Below are 25,000 nucleotides of genomic sequence, written 5' to 3'. Positions count from 1 at the left end.
TCCTGATCCTCCCCCTCTAGGGCTTCAAGTCCAACTGGACCACCAAGACACACATATCAGCCCACAGAAAGTAATACATGTTGTGTTGAAGTGGATGAGCAACCATCAGGAGCAAGAGCTGACAGGAGTCAGGCTGAGTGAAAGCTCTTTGTATAGATTTTCTAATTTTATCCTCACACTAGCCCTAAGGCTGGGTGCTCCTACTATCTCCATTTTCTAGATGTGGAATTGGGCTTTGAAAGATTGAGTGACTTGGCCTTAGATTACAGGGGTGGGAGGGGCCAGAGGCAAGACACAAATTCAGATCCATATGACAGGAGTCTGTGTTTGTCCAACTCTAGGAGGCTCCACTTTTTACGCCACATTATGCAGTCCATGGGTGCTTCCTGGAACTAGGCAACATGGTGGTCCTGGGTCCCTACTACCTGCCCCTGCTTCTGGAGTAGGAAGCACTCTCCAAAGGGGCTGATGCTCATGCAGATGTGAGATCCTGCAGGGCAGGCCCTCTGGGGCTCTCCCTCTCAAAAGTTCTCCCAGGAGAGCCTTCCTACAGAGGGGCACTCATTGCTACCACACCAGAAGTATCTGGCTTGTTGGTGGGTAATGGCCACAGGTCCAGCCATTATTCTCTGCTCTTGGGTATCCCCTTTCACCTGCTCTGCAAAAGCTTCCTTGGGATGTTCTTTCTACTCCTACTACAGCTGTTCTCAGTCCATGGAGAGGAATCACCAAAGACATTCATAGCTATAGGGATCACTCTTGAGTGCTGGCTATTCCTGCTGTATTTTATTATACCTAATATGTACTCAATAAAGGAGTGAATGGAGAAAATGAAAGATGCTCTTCCTGCATGGTCATCTCTTGAGCCTTAGAGCTTGGAGGAGGTGGAACCTTCTCACTTCCAGTGCACTGTTCTTCCCACCACAGCAGGCCACCTGGGAAAGGAATTTTGGACCATGAATAGGACATATGGGGGAGATATTTTTAGACCCCTTTATGTCCTTGGGGGTGGCCCTGAGGGTAAACCTGTTTTCCTTGTTTTAATGCTGGGGTTGGACATGGGAGGCTGAGTCTCTGGGACAGTGGGATTTGAGCTGCACTGAGGGTGTCATGTGGCTCCAGTATACTGAAACAAAATGTGTTAGTCCAAAAGAATCTATGAGACCCATCTGGAAGAAACTATGAATCTACTGTGATATTAAGAATCCTTCAAATAAATGGAAAAAAATGCTATATAAAAATGAAACAAAGAAAACTAGAAAATAGAGGTGTTGATTCCATCCTAAGAAAGGGAAAGAATGCTATTGTCCTAAAAACAGCAGAAAACACTTGGTAAAAATATTGGAAGGAAATTCATTGTTGCTATTTTAGTGGTGGAATTACTGATGCTTTTTCCCCTATCTTTTCCTTTGTCTTTCTTTCCTTTTTAAAATATTAGGTATCAATCTTTTAATTAACTATAGGAAAACAAATGGATTTAAAAAATAAAATTTAGTTAAAACCAAGACCAAATCACCAAACTCAAAACTTGCAAAAGTTTTTGAAGATCTGTGAACCTGGGCAGTGTGGGTCCCTGGACAGAGTCTGTCTTCTGCCACATGAACTTCCACATGAGAGCAGTGAATTACAAATGGTAATAGCAGCCACTTTAGATTTTTTAAGGTGTTTCCTGTGGGAAGGGGAGTGAACAGATTCTCAGACCAATAAGGAAGAGGAAACCTTTCTACCTTCATAAAATGATGCCCTTTTGAGGCTTTTTATGGCAGGAAGGTGTTAGCTGTTTCTCCCAGTATCTTATCCTTAGATCATTAGGTAACAGAAAAGGATATAGTCTTCCTTTAAAGGAAGGAGATGGTCTCCTTTTACCCTCTTTTAAAGAGCTGTAGGTCCTTCTAACTCAGAACTGTCCAATAGAACTGTTCACGGTGGTGGAACCATTTGATATGTGCCCTGTCTAGTGAGGCAGCCACTAGCTACGTGTAGTATTGAGCACTTGAAATATGGCTAGTGTGACTGAGGAAGGGACTTTTTAATTTTTTAAAATTCTAATTAATTGAAATAGCCACAGATGGCTAGTGGCTACTGTATTGGGAAACACATTATTTAATGTCTCTTCACTGTCTCTCTCCACTGTCTCTCTCTTTTTTTTTTTTTCTGCCTTCCCCTGTTGGTAGTGTAATTGGAAAGAGAGCAGTGATCAGGGCTGGATGAGGGGAAATCATTTTACTTTTTCCAACCCTCCTCCCATCTCTGATGACTGGCCTTATCTCTTTGCACAGCTTCTGCAACTTCCTTTTTTTGGATAACTACTGTACTAAAGATCATTTTGACTGGAGTACCAGGAAGAAGGTGCTGGGAATTTGTTTAACCCTATTGTAAACTTTGTCTCTGATCAACTTCCCAACAGAACAGAACTTGCTGAGTATCTATCTAGAAACCCTATTTCCACATTAAAATACTTGATCTCTGCTCAAGGGAGTTGGCACTTTGCATTGGGGATCCTCTTAGCGAGAGAGCCCTGTCATTGCCCAGCGTTTGCTCTTGAGAATGTTTTGGTTTGGAAATTGAGAGTTTCAGCATCAGCTGAGATTAATTTTGCACATGATCAGACAGAGAGAGAGGATCGATGTGGGAAGTTCAATTAGAGCTGGTCCCCTTCTAGCAGGGGCTTGTCTTGTCTTCCTAGCCTCTCACTGAGCATACCCCAGACATCTGGGGAACCAGTGCATCTCTCAACCTACCCTGCCACCCCAAGCCTCTCAGTTCCTTTATAAATGCAAATACCTTTGTGGTTTAGTGCAGTGGTTCTCAAACCACTGCTTCAGGATCACCTGGAGGCTCTACCACCCCTTCTGATTCAGCAGGTTTAGGTTTGGGCCCTATAATTTGCATTTGTAACATGATGGTGATGCTGCTGTGGCCCACACTTTGGGGACCCCAGGATTAGTGGAATCTTCCTTGCTTCTGCCTGGAGAAGGAAAGGAATATTGTCCACCTTCACCTCCCTTGGCTTTTAGATTTTGCCATCTGGTCAACCTGGCCCTTGGAATCTGCTCAGTCTCTTTTTTTTTTTTTTTTTAACATCTTTATTGGAGTATAATTGTTTTACAATGTTGTGTGTTAGTTTCTGCTTTATAACAAAGTGAATCAGCTATACATATACACATATATCCCCATATCTCCTCCCTCTTGCGTCTCCCTCCCACCCTCCCTATCCCTCCCCTCTAGGTGGACACAAAGCACCGAGCTGATCTCCCTGTGCTATGCGGCTGCTTCCCACTAGCTATCTATTTTACATTTGGTAGTATATATAAGTCCATGTCACTCTCTCACTTTGTCCCAGCTTACCCTTCCCCCTCCCCGTGTCCTCAAGTCCATTCTCTATGTCTGCTCCTCAGTCTTTTTGACCTTTGCTTACTTTTTGCACCAGAATGTTCCTGGCCTCAGTCTCTAAGTATCTGGAATGGTCACCAATTTCTCTTTGGGGATGCTGAGTGGGCAAAAAGGAAGCTATGGGGCTGTGGGCTTTGGGGCAGATTGAAAGTCTGGATGATTTCTTAGGCTTAGGATTTTTCTTAGGGGCCTTGTGTCCTGCTTAGAATAGTCACAGTTGTGAGGCTGCCTACCCATAAAACCCTATTTATTCTTCAGTGCTCTTTGTGGGCTCACTTGGGTGTTCCATACTGAAGTTAGAAAACAAAACTAACTTCTTGGAATTGCCCCCAGGAAATTGGTTTTCTAGAGTGGAGGAAAAATATAAAAGTTACTTCTTTTCTTTTTTTTTTTTTTAAATAAATTTATTTATTTATTTATGGCTGCGTGGGGTCTTCATTACTGTGCGCGGGCTTTCTCTGGTTGCTGCGAGCGGGGGCTACTCTTCGTTGTGGTGTGCGGGCTTCTCATTGTGGTGGCTTCTCGTTGGGGAGCACAGGCTCTCGGCGCACAGGCTTCAGTAGTTGTGGCTCATGGGCTCAGTAGTTGTGGCACATGGGCTCAGTAGCTGTGGCTCATGGGCTTAGTTGCTCCGTGGCATGCGGGATCTTCCTGGACCCGGACTCGAACCCGTGCCCACTGCATTGGCAGGCGGATTCTTAACCACTGCACCACCAGGGAAGCCCAAGTTACTTATTTTCGTTAAGTTCATTTATAGAATGCCAACAGAGAATGTCCCATCCCCTCCCCCAATCACAAGAGACAGGGATGCTAAAATACTTCTTGGCAGTGAGATAGGCTGCCCTTTCTGGTAAGACAATCAGCTGTGCATCCATGTCAAGGGAGGTTCTGACAGAGCCACCAAAGGATATTCCATTACCAGGGCTTGCGATGACTTTCTGATTAGCTTTGGCTATGATTTCCCCTGCCTAATGCAGTTATTTTGACAGTGGTTTGGATAAATGGTTTAAGTCCAGACAGTATTTAATAATCAAAAACTAGTGTTAAGTCCTTATATGTATTGACTCATTTAATTCTTTTGGTAACTCATGGGCAGGTACAGTTATCACCCCCATTTTATAGATGAACAAATTAAAACAAATTAAAACTTCAGAGGGGATACATATCTTGTATGCATTCAGCTAAGCTAGTTCCTTTCTGAGCCCAAAGTCCATGTTCTTAATCTCTATGCTATTCTGCCTCCCTGCTCATCTTCCTGTGTTGTGTGCCCTTAGCTGTTTGACCACATTGCTGAATGCCTGGCCAACTTCATGGATAAGCTACAAATCAAAGACAAGAAGCTCCCTTTGGGTTTTACCTTCTCATTCCCCTGTCTCCAAACAAAACTAGATGAGGTAAGATGAGTTCTTCAAACACTTTAGTTGCTTCATTCTTTGGACTGGGAGGACTGGGAAGAACTCTGAGCCACCTGCTACCTTTACAATGGAGGTTGTAAAGGAGGTTTTTCTGATGGATCGAGTGGACAGTGTTTGAATATTGGGTGTTCTGTCCTTCTGGAAGAGTGTGTGTAGGTATGTGTGAGAGCGATGGTAAAGAGGTATCGGAGAAGAGGGGGTCGTTATCACTGTCAAATGACAATTTGAAGGACCATATACATTGCACATTATCCTTATCCCTCTTAGGGAAACAGGAGTGAGAAATTAGTCCGGGACTCCTTTGTTCTAAAGTGTTATGATAGACATCCTTGAAAGTTAATGACATTAGGATACAGGTGTCTTATTTTGGCATTTCTACAACCTACTTTTTCCACTTCTTGGGGGCAGTAAATCATTCATTTAGTCTCCTTCCTTGGTCATTGACAGAGTTTCTCCTTCCTAGACTAGTCAGGAAGAAATATACAAATTCAGTCATGACTTTAGTTTAGCCCCATGGAAGAGGTCTCCTGATGATGAGGAGTGTGGTTGAGTTTTGTGGGGAATCAATATTCCTTGGTTCTTTTCCAGAGTTTCCTGGTCTCATGGACCAAGGGGTTCAAGTCCAGTGGTGTGGAAGGGAAAGATGTGGTTACTCTGATCCGGAAAGCCATCCAGAGGAGAGGGGTGAGTAGGGCAGCAGAGATGGGGAGGCAGGAGCTTGAGGTCTGGAGGCTCTTTATATTCTTTTGGGTCTACTCTGAAGTCTTTCCCTGTCTGTCCTCAAATCAGCATGAGAATCTTCTGTGGTTCTTAATGAGAAGTTTTCTTTTCTTCTCTGCTATTTTACTCAATAATCTTTATTTTTTTCCAGTTTTATTGAGATACAGCTCTGTATAAGTTTAACGTGTGCTGCATAATGACATACCTATATTGAGAGATAGTTAGCATGCCAGTGATCTTATATATGATCAAATGCCTTTGGGGTCTTCATATTAGCATGATGGACAACTAATCTTAGTCTTGGTGCAAGAAAAACCCTTTAGTTCTTAATCTGAAGAAGGCTCGAATATCATCTTCAAATGAGAAAGTTGGGATGATATTGACATTAGGGTGGAACAAGGTAGAGAAAGGACATGATAAAGGTCTTGTCACAGAAGAACAAGACCTTCTGGGAGGGAGGGAGAGAAAGAAAAGAAAAAAGAGAATGAGAAGAAAATGATAAGACGGGCTCTTCTCAGTGCAGTGATGGCTGTGAACTTAGACCGCAGGGTTGCTGTCAGCGAAATCCTCCAAGATGAGGACCAACAGGGTGAGAAGTGAGATGCTGCTGTTAGACTGGATCTGGACCCAGTTTCCAGCTCTAGCTTTGCACTTGATCTGTGTGTCTTACTGCTCTTTCTCTTCATCTTCACATCTGTAACCTTTCTGTGACAGTGAAAGTCAGAAGCCTTCCTTTTATCCCTGCAGGACTTTGATATTGACATTGTGGCAGTGGTGAATGACACAGTTGGGACCATGATGACCTGTGGTTATGATGACCAGAACTGTGAGATTGGTCTCATTGTGGGTGCGTGAGCACTGGGTGTGAGGAGCAGTGCTGGCCGATGGATTGCGGGGGTGGGCTGCAAAGAGAGGAGGGGTCCATGGCCCGGATGTTCCAATACTTCATATTGGAAGATAATGGTGCGGTCACTTTGGAGGGCTGAGCCAGGACTTGTGGAGTTGTGGGTGGTAGTGGGTTGGACCATGTTGGGATGTTGGGAGTCTGCACTGAGGAATCCCAGCCACCTTGGGTGGTCTCAGGACGGAGGCTTAGGAGGGAGGTGGGGTTTGGAGGGAGGGTGGTGCGGGTGGGTGCTGAAGTTCCTTGTTTTGTCCAGGCACGGGCAGCAATGCTTGCTACATGGAAGAGATGCGCCATATCGACATGGTGGAGGGTGACGAGGGCCGTATGTGTATCAACATGGAGTGGGGAGCCTTTGGGGATGATGGCGCGCTTGACGACATCCGCACGGAGTTTGACCAGGAGATCGACATGGGCTCTCTGAACCCCGGGAAGCAACTGTGAGCAGCCCCCCTGTGTGCTATGGGCTCAAGGGGTGGGCTCCAGAGCTGAGGTGGGGGCTGGCCAGGGCCGGGGGGCAGTTCTCATTTTTACCTTACAAACTTATAGCCCCCAAAAGTTGCCAAGACACCCACTGCTTTATGGGAATGTTGTGCTTCCTAATACATTGTGACTATCAGTTGCTGAGAGAGCTCTAAAAAAGATAGAGCAAGTGGACAAAACAGATTATGGGTAATGATTTGACTGGGTCTCTCAGAGCAGTCATTTTAGAAGGTCGAATTCTTCGTATTCTAAGTGTGCGGACCTGCTCTTTCTTTCCACCTTCAGTTTGTAAGCTGTCCATAGAAACAGTTTGTGCACCACATAAGAAAAGTCATGTTGAGATGGCAAAGATTAGGGATCTGAAAGCTCCTTTCGTAGTTCCCAGCTCTGTCACTGCCCAGGGGATGAGGCTGTGAGAGTTGGCTCCTAATTATTGGCTGAGGTTCTGACTCAGACTCCTGCAGCGTTGCCTATTATGAGCTACGCTGGGTCGCAGCAGTCCAAGGGCCTCCCACTCCAGCCGTAGCCAGACCCAAGGCCTGTAGAAAAGTTGGTTAAGGAGCCCATTTGGCCACCTTCCCTGGATCTGTGGTCCAGCCAGGATCCTGGAGTGGCCTGGAGGAGGGGCTCTAGCATTTTGGACCCCTGAAGTCTCTCCAACGTGGTGAGACTTGGTTTTTAGTTACTTTTGATTCTTACAAAACATTATTTCACTCTCACAAACATTTGCCCAATGTCCTTATTAAAGATCTTGAAACGGCGATTGCTGCAAGCTCTGAAGGCAGTTACAAAACGTTTTGAGCAATCAGGCCCTCTCTGGTTTTTTTTCGAGGCTTGCGGGATCTTAGTTCCCCAACCAGGGACTGAACAGGGCCCTCGGCAGTGAAAGCGTGGAGTCCTAACAATTGGACCACCAGGGAATTCCCAGGCCCACTATGGTCTTACTGATGTTGTGACTGTTGTAGGAAATCTTCTAGTACCAATCCCTGCTTGGAGAGGAAAATACAACCCTATAAACCAGCTTTATAAAAGAGAGTCCTTTTCTTTACAGGGGGAGTCCTTGCTTCCTCAAAGCACAGTTTATTTAAGTCACAAGCATCTCTCACATGTTGAAACATGAGTCCATTTCATAGACTGGCTGTGTCTGTCATGGCTGGTGAGAAATTCATGGATTGAAAAAACTGCTCAAAAAGAAAAATAAAAATGCTGGGAGGACATGTACCAACGTGTCAGCTATCCCTGAAGTTATTATTGGGCTTGAGGAGGAACTTTTTTTCACTCTTTATATGTTTCTAAATAAATATTTTCCAAACATTGACTGAAACAAAGTGTTTTTAAAAACTGAAATAAAAACTTTTACCACTCACACTTCAGAGCCCCACTGGCCCCCTCCCCTCTCTGTCATAGAACCAGCTATTTTGGAGAAGGTTCAGAAGCAGACCTGTGAGTTCCTTACTGTTGAAGCTGGGCTACCTCTCAGGCAGCGTGCCTGTGCTGGTGCTTAAACATTTTAAACATACCTTCTGCTCAGGCAGTTTTGCCAGCTCTCCACTTAGCTCCGGTTCTACCATACCTGGCTTTGGGTCTTGAGCAAGTCACTTCCTGAGGGCCCGGCTTCCTCTCTTTAGTTTGCACCAGGTGACATCGGAATCCCATCCACACCCCTGCCTCTGGGCCTCCTCTGAAGCCCTGCGTAGATTAGTGCCCCAAGGCCCTGCGTGCCTCCTCTCTCTAGGACCTAGATCCTTTCTAAGATACCAAGAAAGGGCCTTTTTTTGCTAGAAAGAATTGTAAGGGCTTGGTTTCTCCTGTCACATATCTAAGCCAGAAAGACGATCTTGTAAAGAAAACAGTGTCACCTAGTGTTGAAAAAATAAATTACCCAACTGCCCTCTCAGCTATCCTGTCACCTTCCTCCTCAGAAACTTCAAACATGTCTCACTCCCAGATTCCCAAGACCACCTGACACTCGGTACTCCTTCTCACCTGTCCCAACCTGTCCTTCTACTCTTTCCTCATCATCCTCCCAGCCCAGGTTATTTTCACAGTTTTCTCAGGAATCCACAAATGGCCTGCAAGGGGAGGGACAGTGTGAGGTGATGAGTTGCTGGCCCTGTGCCCCAAATTTAATCAGATTGACCTTTTTTTTTCCTCTTGTAAATAAATATTGAGGTTCTACATAAGATTTCATTTTAAAAGAGCATTTCCTTGCTAGAGAAGGAAATACCATCACTTCTCTACACCTCTCACTCCTAGTCAGTGCCACACAAGTGAGTGCTTTGTCCTGCATCAGCCCCACATGTGTGCATGTTGCTTCCACAAGGAAGAGACTTAATTTTTTTGGTGTATCTCCCTGCAGATTTGAGAAGATGATCAGTGGAATGTACATGGGGGAGCTGGTGAGGCTTATCCTAGTGAAGATGGCCAAGGAGGAGCTGCTTTTTGGGGGGAAGCTCAGCCCTGAACTCCTCGCCACGGGCCACTTTGAGACCAAAGATGTTTCAGATATTGAAGGGTAAGCTTCGGGTCCTTCTCTGTTCACTGGGACCCCAGGACGGTGGACAGGTGGCTGGGGAATGAGGAAGTCGCACGGGCCCTTGACCCTTCAAATGTGGATGGCAGGAGGGTCTCACCCAGTGTGAGGCCTGGGCCTCACATGGCAGGCCTGTGGCTTGATGTCACTGGCCAGATAGTCTCCACTCTTGTCTGTTTTGAACGTGCTGATTACCAAAGTGACTCATGGTGCTGGGGACAGCTGGCCCCCATGCAGGGAGTCGTGTTTTGCACTTGTGCTCCTGCCTGGCCCAGGGACCTAAGCTTAATGCTGGAGGCTCCCTGTGGGTCCTTTAATGACTCACTTGCATCTACTTCCTTTCCCTTCTCCTGAAGCTCTGACATTTCATTCCCCATTGGTGATTTTCAAAAAGGGCTCTGTCCTGACTCCTGCTTCATAACAGAAAAATAGGTCCTTGGATGGCCCCGAGACTGACCAATTTATTTCCAAAAGGTAGGGCTGAGGCCTACCTACATCTTCACAGAGTGGCAGGAGTGGGAGTGAGGATGGCCTGATTTTTGTTTTTCAGTTAACAATATCCAAAGGGTTGGGCCTGGTTTCCTGTCCTTGAGACTTCCACTTGTCGCTTGACGAGGCCTTGTCTTGGGGACCAGATGGTGGAGAGGAGGTGATTTTGGTGCTAAAGAGAGCAGTGAGACAGTTCAAATGATTTTGTTTTAAGTGGAATTCTTGAAGGAACTGTACCTACTTGTTAAAGTTGGAGGGGATGGCAGTACTCATATTTGTGTGGCACTTAGTTCCCCTAAGAAGAGGGCTAATCTCATAGCATCAACCCTTTATCGCCATCTTTAGACGCAAGGTAAAGCAGTGCTGACTCCATTGTGAAGTGCAATAGACTCTGACTGCCTTATAGAGAGAAAATAGGATGGGCTCCACAGCTGGGTTCCTGTGGTCGAGAAAGGCAAACTCACAACTCACACACACACAACTTGGTGCGTAAAGCCCCAAGACCAAGGCCTTGTCCTCCCACAGGATGTGCATGAGAAAAATTAGTTGTTCTCACTGGGGGAAAAATGGGCACCTGAAGTACTCTGTGTGTGTGTGTGTGTGTGTGTGTGTGTGTGTGTCTGGGAGAGGAACTCAGCTTGTGCTTTCCTCTCCTCCTTATTCACTTCTCCACGCCCCCCCACACCCCCCATAGGTGGACAGAGCAGTGAGGTGGGTGTCTGCCCTCCCTGGGACATAGTGTTTGCTGGAGCCGAGGGCTTTCTTTGTCGGCCCACATACCCCTCCCACTGGCCACAGTGAGCGGACCCCTGCCCACACGCTGTTTCTGTTTCCCAGGGAGAAGGATGGCATCCGGAAGGCCCGTGAGATCCTGGTGCGGCTGGGCCTGGACCCGACACAGGAGGACTGTGTGGCCACTCACCGGGTCTGCCAGATCGTGTCCACGCGGTCAGCCAGCCTGTGTGCGGCTACACTGGCAGCTGTACTGCGGCGCATCAAGGAGAACAAGGGCGAGGAGCGGCTGCGCTCCACCATTGGGGTGGACGGCTCTGTCTACAAGAAGCATCCCCAGTGAGCCAGCATTCGGGGCCTCTGAGAGGCCTGACTCCACAGGAACCCTGTTTTGCACTGTGGGGTGGTGGAGATGGACCACAGAGTTGAGGTTCTTTGTAGAATAAAAGCTCCCAGTGGGGCAAGCAGGAGCTGGGAGTGTGTTTTCTGTGGCATGGGTGGAGGCTATTTCTGAAGGCTGCCAACTAGGGCTTTCCTCAGAGCTCTCCTGGCTTCGAGGGGCTCTTTTTCTGCACCCTCTTATTTCCAGCTTCTCTGGCTCACCTGGGTATTGATTTGATCCTGCCCTGCCCTCCATGTTTTGATCCCTTGGTCATAAGTGCTGAAATACTCAAATTTCAGTTGGGACCTGAAGGATTTCTCTCAATTGTGCCCACTTACTATCCCATCATTTTCACCTAATATGAGTGCTAGCCAGGTCAATGGGCCTTCATTAACTGAAGGTAGATGTGGAAGGTCTCAGCCATTCCATTCCCTAGGCTCCTAGTCCAAAGCTCCAAAAACTTTAAAGTGCACACAAATTACTTGGGGATCTTGTTAAGAAGCAGATTCTGATTCAGAAGGTCTGGGTTCAGCCTGAGATCTTATATCTCTAACAGCCCCCAGCGATGCTGGTGGCCTATAGGCCACACTTGGAGTAGGCCCTGGAGACCATGGCTCCAAGCAGCCACCACACAAGAATTTCTTGCCGAACACAGCTGTTCAGACACCTCTAGGATTGTTGGCAGAAATGGGCCAAAGAGAGGCCAAAGTCCAGAAAAGCATTTTGACTTTTTCCTTTTTGGGTCTTTCATAGGCTGCATCTAATGAAATGAAGGATGAAACATGAATAGTAGTTGGTGTCAGAATCACCTGAGGCTGATAAGTTGGGCAAAGGAACTGTGGCCTATGGGAAGGGGGTCTTCTGTGAGTGCATGCAGGCGACACTGGTTTCCCAGAAGGCCACCCTTCCTTTTAGCAGGGTGGTCGCAGTTGAATATCTGAGCTTTTATACAGTGACCCTTAACTTGGGAAAGAGTAGGGAGAGGATGTTTAGGGTGTCATTTGGGCTGAGGTGGTGAGCTACTGCCCTAACCATTTGTACCATTGACTCTAACTGTGGACACCCACCTCTTACCCCACATCTGTGACTGCAGTTTTGCCAAGCGTCTTCACAAGACCGTGCGGCGCCTGGTGCCCGACTGTGACATCCGGTTCCTCCGCTCTGAGGATGGTAGTGGCAAGGGGGCAGCCATGGTGACAGCAGTGGCCTACCGGCTGGCCGATCAACACCGAGCCCGCCAGAAGACCCTGGAGCCTCTGAAGCTGAGCCGTGAGCAGCTGCTGGAGGTCAAGAGGAGGATGAAGGTAGAAATGGAGCGAGGTCTGAGCAAGGAGACTCACACCATTGCCCCCGTCAAGATGCTGCCCACCTATGTGTGTGCCACCCCTGATGGCACAGGTATGTGGCAGGGCTGCCACCCAGCTCACCACAGGGTTCAATCGCTGTGGGAGGACTCCCTTAGCCTTAGCATTGGGTGTTCAGGCCAGATTGTTGACCATGTTTCTTCAGTTATAGTACTGGGAAATTCTAGTGTTCGCTGGTCTCAACCAAGGCATTCCTCTGCTAAAACGGGATGATGATAATAGTAAATACTTAATGAATGCTTACTATGTGTCAAATGCTTCTCTAAGCATTCTACACATATTAATTCATTTAATTTTTAACTGTTAACAGAGATTAGTAGTTAATTTTGTTTGTTAACAAGCTATTACGTTTTGCACAAAACCTAGGCACAGAGAAATTAAGAAACCTGCCCAACTTCCCACAGCTAGAAAAATGGCAGAGCTGGGATTCAAATCAGGAATTTTGGTTCCAGGGCTAGCTCTTATAAGGCCAGGGGTTGGCAAACTGAGGTCCATGGGCTAAATCTGACCCACTGCCTATTTCTGTAAATAAAGTTTTATTAGTACACAGCCACGCCCAGTTGCCTACATGCTGCTTATGGCTGCTTTGCGCTACCATGGCCAAGTTGTATGGTTGCAGCAGGGACTATGGCTCATAAGGCCTAAAATGTTTACTGCCCAGCCCTTTACAGAAAAAGATTGCTGACCCCTGCTCTAGGTCTTGCAATCTAAGAAATGGAGGTCTTTTCCCAATTCAGAAAAATGATCATTGACCAGGCCAGTGTGGTACAGCTGGTACAGGTTCCAGAGCTGGAGACTGGGACTTGGTCCCAGCTCTCCCATCTTCTGGCTGTGTGGCCCTGAGCACAGCCAGATCTCTCTCTTCCGTAGAGGGGAATGCAATGCCTCCCTCTTAGGGCTGCCTGAGGGTTGCATGGAAACTGTGTGTGACACACGTAGTGCGTTGTGACTGTCCTAAAAAGGAAGGTTTTCTCATTCTAGAAAAATTTCCCTTCAGTTTCCCTTAAAGAGTTGGACTCTGTTGTTCCTTCTGTATTCTAGAACCTTATATAAGGTGGCCTTTGATTTAGTACAAGTGGCATGTCTGGATATTTTGGAGTATACTGTATCACCATTTCTTTCCTGTGTTCTGGAGCTCTGGAGCTCATTGTGACCCCTGGGGCCCCACAACTTGAATTCATTTGAGAACCACTAAGGAGCCAGCAGGTTTCTGGCCCCGGGGATCTTATTTTCTTTATCATTAGGTGGAGCTCACAGTCCATCACCCTGAGGTTGTCCAGGGCCTCCTGGGAGAGCTCCCCATTAGGGGAAGATATTTAGACTGTCACTGTCTCCAGCCCCAATGCACCATCTTCCTGGGCTTATTTTCCAGAGAAAGGTGACTTCCTGGCCTTGGACCTTGGGGGTACCAATTTCCGGGTCCTGCTGGTGCGCGTGCGGAATGGGAAGCGACGTGGAGTGGAGATGCACAACAAGATCTACTCTATCCCGCGGGAGGTCATGCATGGCACAGGGGATGAGGTGAGGCAGGGTGGCACCTCTGGGAGGGGACCCCAGGAGACACCCACTTCTCACCTGGGAGGACACTGCTTTCTCTGCTCACCTGTGGTCCTGGGAAGGGCTACATGGTCTAGGGCCCTGGGCTGGCCTTTGCTTAGGTGCATGCCTCAGCTGGCGTTTCTCCTGGGTGGAGGCCTCGAGCTGGTGCTCAGACCCTGGTGGGGCAGCCCACCGGGGCCAGGGTTCCCCCTCTCAGAGCCCAATTTCTCTTTACAGCTCTTTGACCACATCGTCCACTGCATTGCCGACTTCCTTGAGTACATGGGCATGAAGGGCGTGTCCCTGCCTCTGGGTTTCACCTTCTCCTTCCCCTGCCAGCAGAACAGCCTGGACGAGGTAATAGTGCCTTCCTGGAGGGCTCTCCTATGGACTGTACTGACTCTGAATCAGCCAGAGTTTCAAGCAGGGGAGAATGCGGAGCTGAGAGGAAGAAAACAAAGGCATGAGTGACCAGTCATGGGGAAGGGCTTGTTGATGGGAATGAGCAAGTCAGAGCTGGTAGAGGTCAAGCAGGTAACAATCTTTGGGATAATTATGATGATGCCAGTAATATCAACAACTGACATTTTTAAAGCATTTTATGCGAGGTACTCCTAGGCTTCCTGTGTGCGTAATCTCATTTAACCCTTAGAGCAGCCATATAAGGTAGGTGTTTGTACACCCGTTTTGCAGAAAGGAAAACAATGTCTGCGGAGATGCCAAATATCTTGCAGGTCATATAGCTTGGGAGTGGCTAAGCCATGATTTCATTCCAGTTTCCTGACACCTGAGTCCATGCTGTCAATTATACTCAGCTGCTCCTGAGGCTCCTGTTTTGGGCTCAGGACATTTCATTCCATCTCCCTTGGCTGCCCTGGTGTTTCTCTAGTGTCACCTTTGCTTTTCATTCCCTGTCAACTTGCCTTGGATGAATGAAGCAGGTTGTTGAAGAGCTGGTGCTCTCAGATATTCTGGACATGGGTGTGTTGAAGTATAGGAGAGCTGAGTAGGCAATGCCTAGGCTTACTCAGGGCAGATGATTGGTATGTTAGATATCAGAATACTCTTATTTAAGCAGTTGTTTCTCTCTGTCTCAATCGGTGTTCTAGAAGCTTACATGCTTGGTGGACATATGCTGTGGATGGAGTTACCAGGGTACAAAGGGCATGGTTCTTGCTATAGGTGCTTACAAACAAACTGGACTGAGGAAGCAAGCTCAGAAAAGCAAGAGCTGCTCTTTGGAATGTGGCAGCAGTGGAATGATGAAGCCCTGAGGATGATGTTAATCTGAGCACATACCTGGAGGGCATGAGGAATACTTGGTCAGAAGAATGAGTTGCTGAGGAAGAAAGGCAGGCAGGCCTGGCAGTATGGAGAAAGGCATGTAGGTGGGAACAGTCATAGGTACAGTGGGCTTGGCCCAGTGGCGGGAAAAGGCTTGCGTTTCCAACAGGGTCCCTGGAACAGCAGGCCTTACGTTGCTCAGTTGAGTTTTGTAAATGCCTCCTACTCCTCCCTTCTGCGAGTTAAATTCACCACGTGCACTAGCACAGGTAAGGTTTTAGGAAGTCCCGCAATAAAAACCCTGCCTAATCCAGTATTTCCCAACATCTGTTAACATTTGTCCAGTGTTAGCTAGTCCGGTATTGCTTTTAGCTTTTCCAACTTCTTTGTCTCAACATATTATTCTTTTCAGTGTCAATGAATTGTTTTTTAAAGCCTTCACATTTGCATCAATTTACCAAAAGGACTTATCAAACGTGTATAAATATTTATGTGATATTTAATGAAACATTGCTTATTATAACAGTCATTAGAAACAAACCAAGTTGTCCAACAGTTGGGAAATAGTTAAATCATGAGTCATTTCCTGCCTCATATCAGCAACTAGTTTTTTCAAGAAATTTCAATGATTTGGGAGAACACTGGTGGTAAGACTAAAAAAATATTTTTAAGAAAAGTATAATCTTTATAATATAGAAATATATGAAACGTGATTAATAGGAAGATAAAAACATAACATTCCAGTGTATATGCTTCCAGACTTTTCCTACTGAAATATTTTTAACAGACACTATCTTACTTTTCAAGTATAGCAACATGTATATATGTTTATATATTTATCTGGTGGCTCCCAAGGCATGTTAACTGTTTCTGTTAGTGCTTGAATTGTAAAATTCCAGGTCATTGTATTGGACTTTATACCATATGTTCTAAGTTTCTGTAAGGAGCATGTATTCAGTCTAGAACTGTGAAAACTAAGAACAAACGAAGCAGAAGCCGGGTTTTGTCTGTTGTTCTGTCTGTAAGCTGGATTCTGCTCTGCTGAGATCACCCTGTTGATGGGAAAAACAGCAGGTGCTGAGGTCCAGAGGCCTCAAGCTGCCTGGATTAGCTGGTGGCCACGGGCAGTTCTCCTCAGCTGTTGGGGCCTCTCCATGTCTTATTATTAAGGACCACCTGCAATAATGTAATTTGAACATTCTGTATGCTTGAAAGTGCCAAACACAAAATTTCATCAGAGACGTCAAGCTAATTTGTAGACAAGAAAATCAGGTGGAGATAAGCACATAGTTGTTTGGATGTGGGTGTGTAAACCAGGCCACTGCTGAGATTGTACTTTGTTTTTCCGAATTTCCTGGGATCTGAACACAGCGGGACTTGTGAGACCAAACTCCTGGGCCATGAAATGCCAAGCTGGTTGGTATAAACAACCAAGCAAGTCATGGAGAAACCATACAAGGGGGTGGATAGTGAGCACACAGCCCACTTATAGGTTCTGACCTCTCAGGAAGGGGGCCTGGGGGTCCTTGATGCTTGTTCTCTGATGGGCTATGGCAGCAAAGAGGGAACCAGGGAACAGTGTATCAACCAGTCCCCCATATTCAAAGCCACCATATATCTATCTGCTCCTGGAGGGCCCTTTGACACAGCAAAGGGTACTTGTTCACTTCGTACTAGAGTTTGAAAATTTAGAGACACAAACCTGCCCCTCTGTACGATGTACAGGGAAAACTGCTTTTGCCAGTGAAAGAAACAAGCGTATAGAACTTAGTTACTTGGCAGGAGCAGTCGTATGGTGCTTATCAGCCCATCCATTGGAATTGGTGGACCTGGGGGTGAGTCCTCCTCTCTTCCAAGCTGTAGGCCTTGGGCAAGTTACTCCAGAGCTACAGTTACCTGTAAAATGGGCATGATAATGATAAACATTTCACAAAAGTGCTGTGAGGATTAAATGTTGTGACACATGGGTTGTGCCTAGCCCAGTACCTGTTGAATAGTACACACTCCTAGTAGGTGAAACAGGTTTAGAATAATTTGTGGGTGAGATGATTGGTTTCTAAAGGGCATCTGTATAACCTGTGAGGTTGTGAACTAGAAAATGACCCAGGAGCCCTTCTCTGATATCCACATCCCTGCCCATGTGTGATTTTTAGAGCATCCTCCTCAAGTGGACTAAAGGCTTCAAGGCATCTGGCTGCGAGGGTGAGGACGTGGTTACACTGCTGAAGGAAGCCATCCACCGGCGAGAGGTGGGAGAGGCGTGACATAAGGCCCGAAGTGATCTGTGTGTTCAGAGCTGGGGGAAGTGTTAAGTGCAGTTGTGTTGGTCAAAGGGAGAGTTAACCTAGTCCTTCAGCAGTTGGTGAGTGTACACTGTGTGTCAAGCCTTGCTCTTGGCAACTGGGGATTCAGGAACGCCCACAGAAAGCTCTTGTTATATAAACAAACCCATGAGCTAATGTCAGCTGCTCTTGAGCTACGAAGGAAAATGAAGTTGGGTGAGGACAGAGTGAGTGGGCTGGGGAAGGGCAGTCTTTTAAATAGCATAACCAAGGAATGTCTCTGAAGAGGTGATATTTGAGCAGAGAAAATAAGCCCTGCCTTATAAGTTTTAGATACATTTAAATCTCCCTTGCAAGGGTCTGGAGGGAGAATATTGTGGTTCATTTGTGGATTGGGATCTGCTGTTGCTCTCAGGAGTTTGACCTGGATGTGGTTGCTGTGGTGAATGATACAGTTGGGACTATGATGACCTGTGGCTATGAAGACCCTCACTGTGAAGTTGGCCTCATTGTTGGTAAGGACTTGGGCTGTCCTTCCTGTGTGGGGACACACAGCCTAGGGTGGGAGGGCGGAAAGTGCAGAGTGAGGCCCTGACTGACATCTCTTGATTGGCAGGCACGGGCAGCAATGCCTGCTACATGGAGGAGATGCGGAATGTTGAGCTGGTGGAAGGGGAAGAGGGGCGGATGTGTGTCAACATGGAGTGGGGGGCCTTCGGGGACAATGGATGCCTAGATGACTTCCGCACAGAATTTGATGCAGCTGTGGATGAACTTTCCCTCAACCCTGGCAAACAGAGGTAGGTACCCAACTGCATGTCGGCCCTGGTATGTTCATCTCAGAGCTGAACAGTGATGAGTGATCAGGTCCTCCACAACAGCAAATCCCAGGACACTCATTCTCTTGAGATGTTAATAGAAGAGATTTCTTTGGAAAGGGCTTCTTGTCAAATACATCTGGAAAGTTCTGGGTTAAGTCCTTTTCCCCCTGCTGGACTGTGATGCTCTTGAAGTCCAGCTGGGAAAACAAATCACAACAGTTATGTTGCAAGGAGAATTTCATATAGGGAACTGGTCACACAGGTTTTAAAGGGATGAAAAGACAAAAAGGGGATGCTGAGGAGTAGTTAGTACACGTAGCAATCAGCTCCTACCCTGAGGACTAGGAGAACAGGTGGGAGAGAGTATTAAAACCTAGATCTGGAACTTGAGGAAAAACAGACAGTTGAACCACCTGCTGCCATCAGGGTGAAGAAGGATTGCTGGGGTGAGGCAGATAGGAATAGGAAGCAATAGGAGCAAACTTCTTTCTCCTCCATCCATCCAGTATATAGCACCCTCTACTGTCATACTGGACAAGGGGGTAGCCCCAGCATCACAAAGCCCCTGGTATGGTGGGATCCCATTAGGAAGAGGTTGCACGTAGTGTTTCCTAACTAGATTAATCAGGGACCATACTTCTGCAGAATATACTTTGCAAAATATTTGCTTATAGTAGAGGTCACAGGCTAAAATGCCTCCAGGAGCCAGGCAGGCAACATTAATGAAAGAAACAGGCTGGAGTAAGACAAGATTGAATGATGATGGGGTTTTGGTTGAAACTGAGAACATTGACTTTTTTTTTTTTTTTTTTGCGCTACGCGGGCCTCTCATTGTTGTGGCCTCTCCCGTTGCGGAGCGCAGGCTCCGGACGCGCAGGCCCAGCGGCCATGGCTCACGGGCCCAGCCGCTCTGCGGCATGTGGGATCTTCCCAGACCGGGGCACGAACCCGTGTTCCCTGCATCGGCAGGCGGACTCTCAACCACTGCGCCACCATGGAAGCCCCCGAACATTGACTTTGTAAAGGCACTAGGTAGAGCCAGAAGACCCTCATCATGTTTTGTACTAGTGGCCAGAACAGGGGTCTCCAGCTGGCACTAGTTACTTGAGCAATAAGTGATTAGGCTGAAGAGAAAGCATGCTAAATTCTCAGCAACGCAGGGGATTAAGACAGCATCTTACCCTTCTGGAAGTGTGGTGGGGTTTGGGTGTGCGTTCCTTCTTGAGGAGTTGGGAATAAGCCTTGGAAGGGAAATGAAACCATAAAACTGGGTCAATCTCAGGGAAACCCCTTGGGCCTCAGGACACGTTTTACCGAAGACTATGGGTCAGTATGTGTGGATGCCAGGAATCCTGCCCCAGTGAGTCAAATAGCATTTCCTTCCCCCGAAGGGGAATCTGTATGCCCTCTACCTTCTAATGCAATGGGGGTGACTGAGCTGGTGTATCTCAGCACATCCCATCACCTTCCTTCTTAACCTCCATGAACATTACCTGCATTGCAGGTTCGAGAAAATGATCAGTGGCATGTACTTGGGCGAAATTGTTCGTAACATCCTCATCGATTTCACCAAGCATGGGCTGCTCTTCCGTGGCCGCATCTCAGAGCGGCTCAAGACACGGGGAATCTTTGAAACCAAGTTCCTGTCTCAGATTGAGAGGTGAGAATTTAGGGCCTGGAGTAGGATGGACTGTATATCCTCCTTTTCATGGACAGACAAGCTGGGATTTCCACAGTTCAAGTAAGATCAGGGTGTGGCTTACATAAAGGTCAGTTTAGTAGCTCACATGTTTGTATCTATATAGTGTTTTAAAGTACATTATGAACAGTTGGCATTTTAAGGGAAAATATATAATATTCTCATGAAAAATCATGGTAAGCTGGATGAGCCTGTGCAAAGAAGTATTGTTGGGTTTTAGACCAATTTCAAAGGTAGAAAGAAATATAGCTGCTCATAGAATGTAAATTGGAATGAACGGAGGAAGATAACCCGCTAAAGCACTTATGCTTGGCAAAAGGGTTCTTCTTAACTGCTGGCTGCAGTAATAAGGCAACCAGGATTGAGTAAGGTTGGCATGTCAGGCAATGCAGAAACATGCCTTGTGGCGGCTCGTTAAAGCAAAGCCTTCTTCCTCCAGTCTAATGGTGGAGAAGTCTGCTCCAAATTAGAATACTGAATTTCAGAGCCTTTTAAAAATTAATGCTGTGTCATTATTACTCTCATGCATATAGGAAAACAGGAACTGATTGGCGTACATGAGTGGGGCCCTAGGGCATCTGCACCAGTGAATAGAATATTGTTCTAGTTTGCATGTCTGTTTATTTTCTTCTTATAGTTTTATTTATCTTTGTTTCATAAATAGTGCACGAGTAGATTTCAGACCACCCAGAGTGGGGGAGTAGAAATAGAACGGGCATTTAATGTTGGCGGGTGATGCTTGTCCTGCTGACCTGTGAACAAGGAGAGATTGGACAGGAAAGGGCTTTGCAACTGAAAACTGTTGCATATGAGCATCATCACTGTCTTTACTGTCAATATTTCCAAATAAGTGGAATACATGGACAGTGAATTTCCCTTTGTTCTGACTGTCAGTTTTGTAGCAGCAGCGCCCTACCTTTCCTGGGCAAAGTGGCATAAGGAGATGTTTCTTCGGGTTCTCTCTGTGAGGACCAGTGAGACGAGCACTAGTTCCTGAACTGAGTTTAAGAACGGAACCACCTCTCAGGGGCAGTGGCTTTTACCCCCAGCTCTTGGAAGGCCAGGTCCCCCAAAACCACTTCTGATGAAGGGCCCAGGCCCCGGAGTGGCAGGCCACCAGACCCTCTAGTTATGTGACTGACCACTCGCTGTCTCCTCCTGGCCCAGTGACTGCCTGGCCCTGCTGCAGGTCCGTGCCATTCTGCACCACTTAGGGCTCGAGAGCACCTGTGATGACAGCATCATTGTCAAGGAGGTGTGCACTGTGGTGGCGCGGCGGGCAGCCCAGCTCTGTGGTGCAGGCATGGCCGCCGTGGTGGACAAAATACGAGAGAACCGTGGGCTGGACACCCTCAAAGTGACAGTGGGCGTGGACGGGACCCTCTACAAGCTACATCCTCAGTGAGTACCTGATCTTCACTCTTCCTGCCCATCTTTCTCCCTCTTTCTCACCATTCTTCCCTTGCTTTCCTTTCTCTCTCTCTCTGTTTATCTTATGGCAAATTATCAGACATTCCAAAGAGTGTATATAATATATATATTATAGTTTAAAGATTAATAACTAGAAGTAGGTCTGTGTTTTACCACCCAGCTTGGAAGCCCCCTGTGAGCCCCTCCCAATTGCACCCTTCACCCCCCCCACCATGAGTGAGTGCTGTGGTGATTAAGTCTATTGCTTTCTTTTCCCCCTCCATATATCTATGTATGCATTTACATTGTTTAGTTTTACTTAATTTTGAACTTACCATATGACATCTTTTCTTTTGTGACTGGCTTTTCTCACACCACATTTATGGTTTTGAGATGCATCCACACTGAAGTCTGCAATCATAGTTAATCCATTTTCAAGGCATACCTTTGAATGACTATATTATAATTTATTCTAATGATGAATATATGGGTTATTTCTAGGTTTTGACTATTGCAAGCAGTGCTCCTGTCAACATTCTAGTAAATGTATGCTGGAACTCTGGATCAAGATTTTTTTCTACAGTCTAGGGTGGGGGTTGGCAGATTATAGCCACAAGTGTTTTTGTAACTAAAGTTTTCCTGGAATACAGCCATGCCCACTTGTTTATGTGTTGTCTATGGCTGCTTTTGGCTATAACAGCAGACCATATGTCCTACAGAGCTCAAAATACCTATCGTCTGGCCCTCTGTAGAAGAAGTTTTCCACCCTCAACTGTGGTATGGAAGTACTGAATTCCCTTTTCTTTTTACTCTTTTTCCTGTCTTTCTCCATCTCTTCTCCCTTTTCTCCTCTCGTCACTATTTCTCTTCTCCTTTCTTCCCTCACTTGCTTATGTTGAATAAATTGTTTTAAAATTAGGAAGTGCCTCAGTCCCTCTCCCCTAGAAGCTCTTCAACTAAAAGTTAAAAGAATAGAGCTGTGCCCCTTGCCTGGACATGAGGTAGGATGGAGAGACTCTTTGATTGAATTGTCACCTGCTGTCACCATGATTGTTTCAGGGAGCTGAGAAACTTGCCTCGAGTCTACACAGTTAGTGAAAAGACTGGACCTTGAGAAGTTCCAAGTTTCTCTTGTTGATGATCAGTGTCATTGTGAAAATAGGAACCTCAGTCCCAAGTGAGGGTCGGAAGGGGGACAGAAGTCCAGCCACCAGCACTGGGGCTTGGTGTTAGGAACCTCTGTTCTCAGCTCTGCAGATGGGGAGGAGCAACTTGTCCCTGCTATGGTGGGGAGATGATGACGAACGGTCTCTTTCTCTAGTCCCATATCAGGAAGAATCTGTGATTTCTGTCATCTCTCAACACACCCTCCTAAGTCTGCTCCTTTTGCCTTTAATGACATTTTGGGTTAGATATGAGTCTGATGTGAGTTAATACCTCTGGAAAATAGAATATCACACATGTGGGGCTTTGTCCTTCCCTCCAGAGTTGATGAACAGGTTATATATACACTTCTGCAAGGTATGCTTGTGGCGTCCATGACTGCTGAACTTCTCTTTCACTGCTTAGTTTTAAGAACACAGCTTGCCAGAATCTCAGACTTTTGCCCTAGAGTTGAATCTTAGCTTCCTACTTGCCCACTGTGACATAGAATTTGGGCATGTTGCTAGTCTCTCCAAGCTTCAGTTTTCTGAAACACAATACATCGTGTTTAATACATGGTAGCCGTCATCCTCTTTCCCGTCTCAATTATTCCTGGGTTTCCAGCATCACTTCTTAGGGTCCCATCTCTGAGGATACAAATCAATTGTGACTAAGGTATTTTTTCTGTCTTCTTCCCAACTTTTCCAGCTTTGCCAAAGTCATGCATGAGACGGTGAAGGACTTGGCTCCAAAATGTGATGTGTCCTTCCTGGAGTCGGAGGATGGCAGCGGGAAGGGGGCGGCTCTCATCACTGCTGTGGCCTGCCGCATCCGAGAGGCTGGACAGCGGTAGAGCCCTGAGATTGGAAGGACTTCCTCTGGTTTCCCTTCTTTCCTGCTTTAAATTATAAGCTGATCCCCTTGTGTCAGAGACAGACCCCTTGGCTTTTCCTTGGCAGAGAGGAACTTATTGGACTGGGTTTTGTCTCTGTCTACTCATTGTAGAGTTTGGTACCCAAGGCTTAGCCCTCCTGAGATAAATACAATTTGAAGTAAGGATTTGTTCACACTTGTCACAACCATTACCATTGGTTCTCTTAAAATTTGAAAAAAAAATTTAACCTTTAGTAATCCCCCTGGCCAAATTCCATGTCCCTGTATAATCCTACAGGGTGGGGACACTAATGAAAAATATGGTTGCTTCACCTTGGAGCCTGAACATGACATTTCTAGGTGGAGAGCATCCCCCAGCATGGAAGTTGATGCTATTTCTCCTCTCAGAGATCTGGGAGGTCTCCACTGACTTGAGTCTGATTCTCCCATAGGCAGGGAGGAGGAGCGGCAATGGAGGGGAAACCCATGGATAGCCATGTGGCAGCCCCACTTCAACCTCATCTTTAAGCGTTTGCCTAGTGGGTTCCAGTGGATGCTGTTCCTGGAATCAAAGCATCCTGAGTCTGAGCAAGCAAAACCAAAGCCAAGAGTCCAGTGAGTGGGCTTGTTGTCACATCTCCTTGTGGGTTCACAAGTCATCCATAAGCAGTAGACCTTTGGGGGAGGGAAGACTTTTTGGTCTGTTTAGAAATTTTTTCCTGCAGAAGTGGAAACACTGTATTTTCATTTTAATTTATATTTGAAATTTATTTAGTTCATGAAGTACATCTTCTTCATTTTGACACTGTACGTAACGATTGGTTGTATGTAACGTATTTATATGTTAATTTGTTATGTCTGTAAATACACAGGGTCTCATTAGTAGATCAGTGTAGTTAAAGGATGGAAGATGAAGATACTGATTGGTTACTAGAAATACCTCATTCATCTGCAGGAAAAGAAGGAAAGCCTCTTTAGGGTGAGCAAATGGCCAAGCAGCTCCTTGCCAGCTCCTCCTTTCCCTGCAGACTCAGAAACTTGGAAGGTGGCTGGGGCTATGGATTGAAGAAACCACACTAACTGGCTGCTCAATCTAGGGACTTTCCTGGAGCCATATTACATGAGATGTTAACAAAAGGAAACAGGAATCATTTCAAATAGACTGCTTAGAAATCTTCATTCCTAGGGCAGTTATTCGTATTTTAAACCTCTCTAACAAGATAAAGGAAGCCACCAAAAACATTAAAAAAAATTGTCTAATTGTTGATAGCAAACCAAAACAAAACAAACCATCAAACAAACGAAACTTCAGGGACAACACTATTGGTGGATTTGTGCCCTCCTAGCAAACTTCGCCTTCAGTTTATTTTGTAAATGTTCTATAAGAGGTGTTGTCCACAGACTTCCTTACACTGAGCTGTTTTTACAAGAAGTGTTTATTTCAAACTGCTTGGTGCGGGGTTGGGGGCTGGTGAGGGGAAAAATAAAACCTTCCTTACCCTGCTGTTTAGAGTGCAGTTAATTCTGAATCTGG

The 25,000-nt window shown here is 46.3% G+C and overlaps 1 protein-coding gene across 3 annotated transcripts; it reads left to right on the top strand.

Annotated features, from left to right (window-relative positions):
• Nucleotides 1-1,503: 1,503 nt before the first annotated feature.
• LOC102983383 (hexokinase-2) lies at nt 1,504-24,956 on the top strand. 3 transcript variants are annotated; one of them, XM_028487127.2, is made up of 16 exons: nt 1,504-1,633; nt 4,668-4,787; nt 5,397-5,492; nt 6,276-6,375; nt 6,689-6,872; nt 9,275-9,430; nt 10,775-11,008; nt 12,145-12,449; nt 13,788-13,936; nt 14,192-14,311; nt 17,392-17,487; nt 17,936-18,035; nt 18,137-18,320; nt 19,846-20,001; nt 21,208-21,441; nt 23,302-24,956. In XM_028487127.2, the coding sequence occupies exons 1-16, from the start codon at nt 1,631-1,633 to the stop codon at nt 23,444-23,446; spliced, it is 2,382 nt and encodes a 793-aa protein (XP_028342928.2). In that variant the 5' UTR covers nt 1,504-1,630; the 3' UTR covers nt 23,447-24,956. The 3 variants fall into 3 exon arrangements, with proteins under 3 accessions (XP_028342928.2, XP_028342929.2, XP_028342930.2); XM_028487128.2 differs by lacking the exon at nt 5,397-5,492 and having other exon boundaries at nt 1,616-1,633; XM_028487129.2 differs by lacking the exon at nt 19,846-20,001 and having other exon boundaries at nt 1,616-1,633.
• The last annotated feature ends 44 nt before the right edge of the window (nt 24,957-25,000 follow it).

Source organism: Physeter macrocephalus, unplaced genomic scaffold (assembly GCF_002837175.3).
Source record: "Physeter macrocephalus isolate SW-GA unplaced genomic scaffold, ASM283717v5 random_1215, whole genome shotgun sequence".
Taxonomy (NCBI): domain Eukaryota; kingdom Metazoa; phylum Chordata; class Mammalia; order Artiodactyla; family Physeteridae; genus Physeter; species Physeter macrocephalus.
The sequence above is the reverse complement of the archived record's forward strand: the minus strand, read 5'-3'. Positions and strand labels throughout refer to the sequence as shown.

Coding starts and splice junctions, on each gene's coding strand:
- LOC102983383 (XM_028487127.2), top strand. Junction 14,312..17,391: donor AGCAGAACAGCCTGGACGAG/GTAATAGTGCCT, acceptor TGTGATTTTTAG/AGCATCCTCCTCAAGTGGAC. Junction 20,002..21,207: donor TTCCTGTCTCAGATTGAGAG/GTGAGAATTTAG, acceptor CTCCTGGCCCAG/TGACTGCCTGGCCCTGCTGC.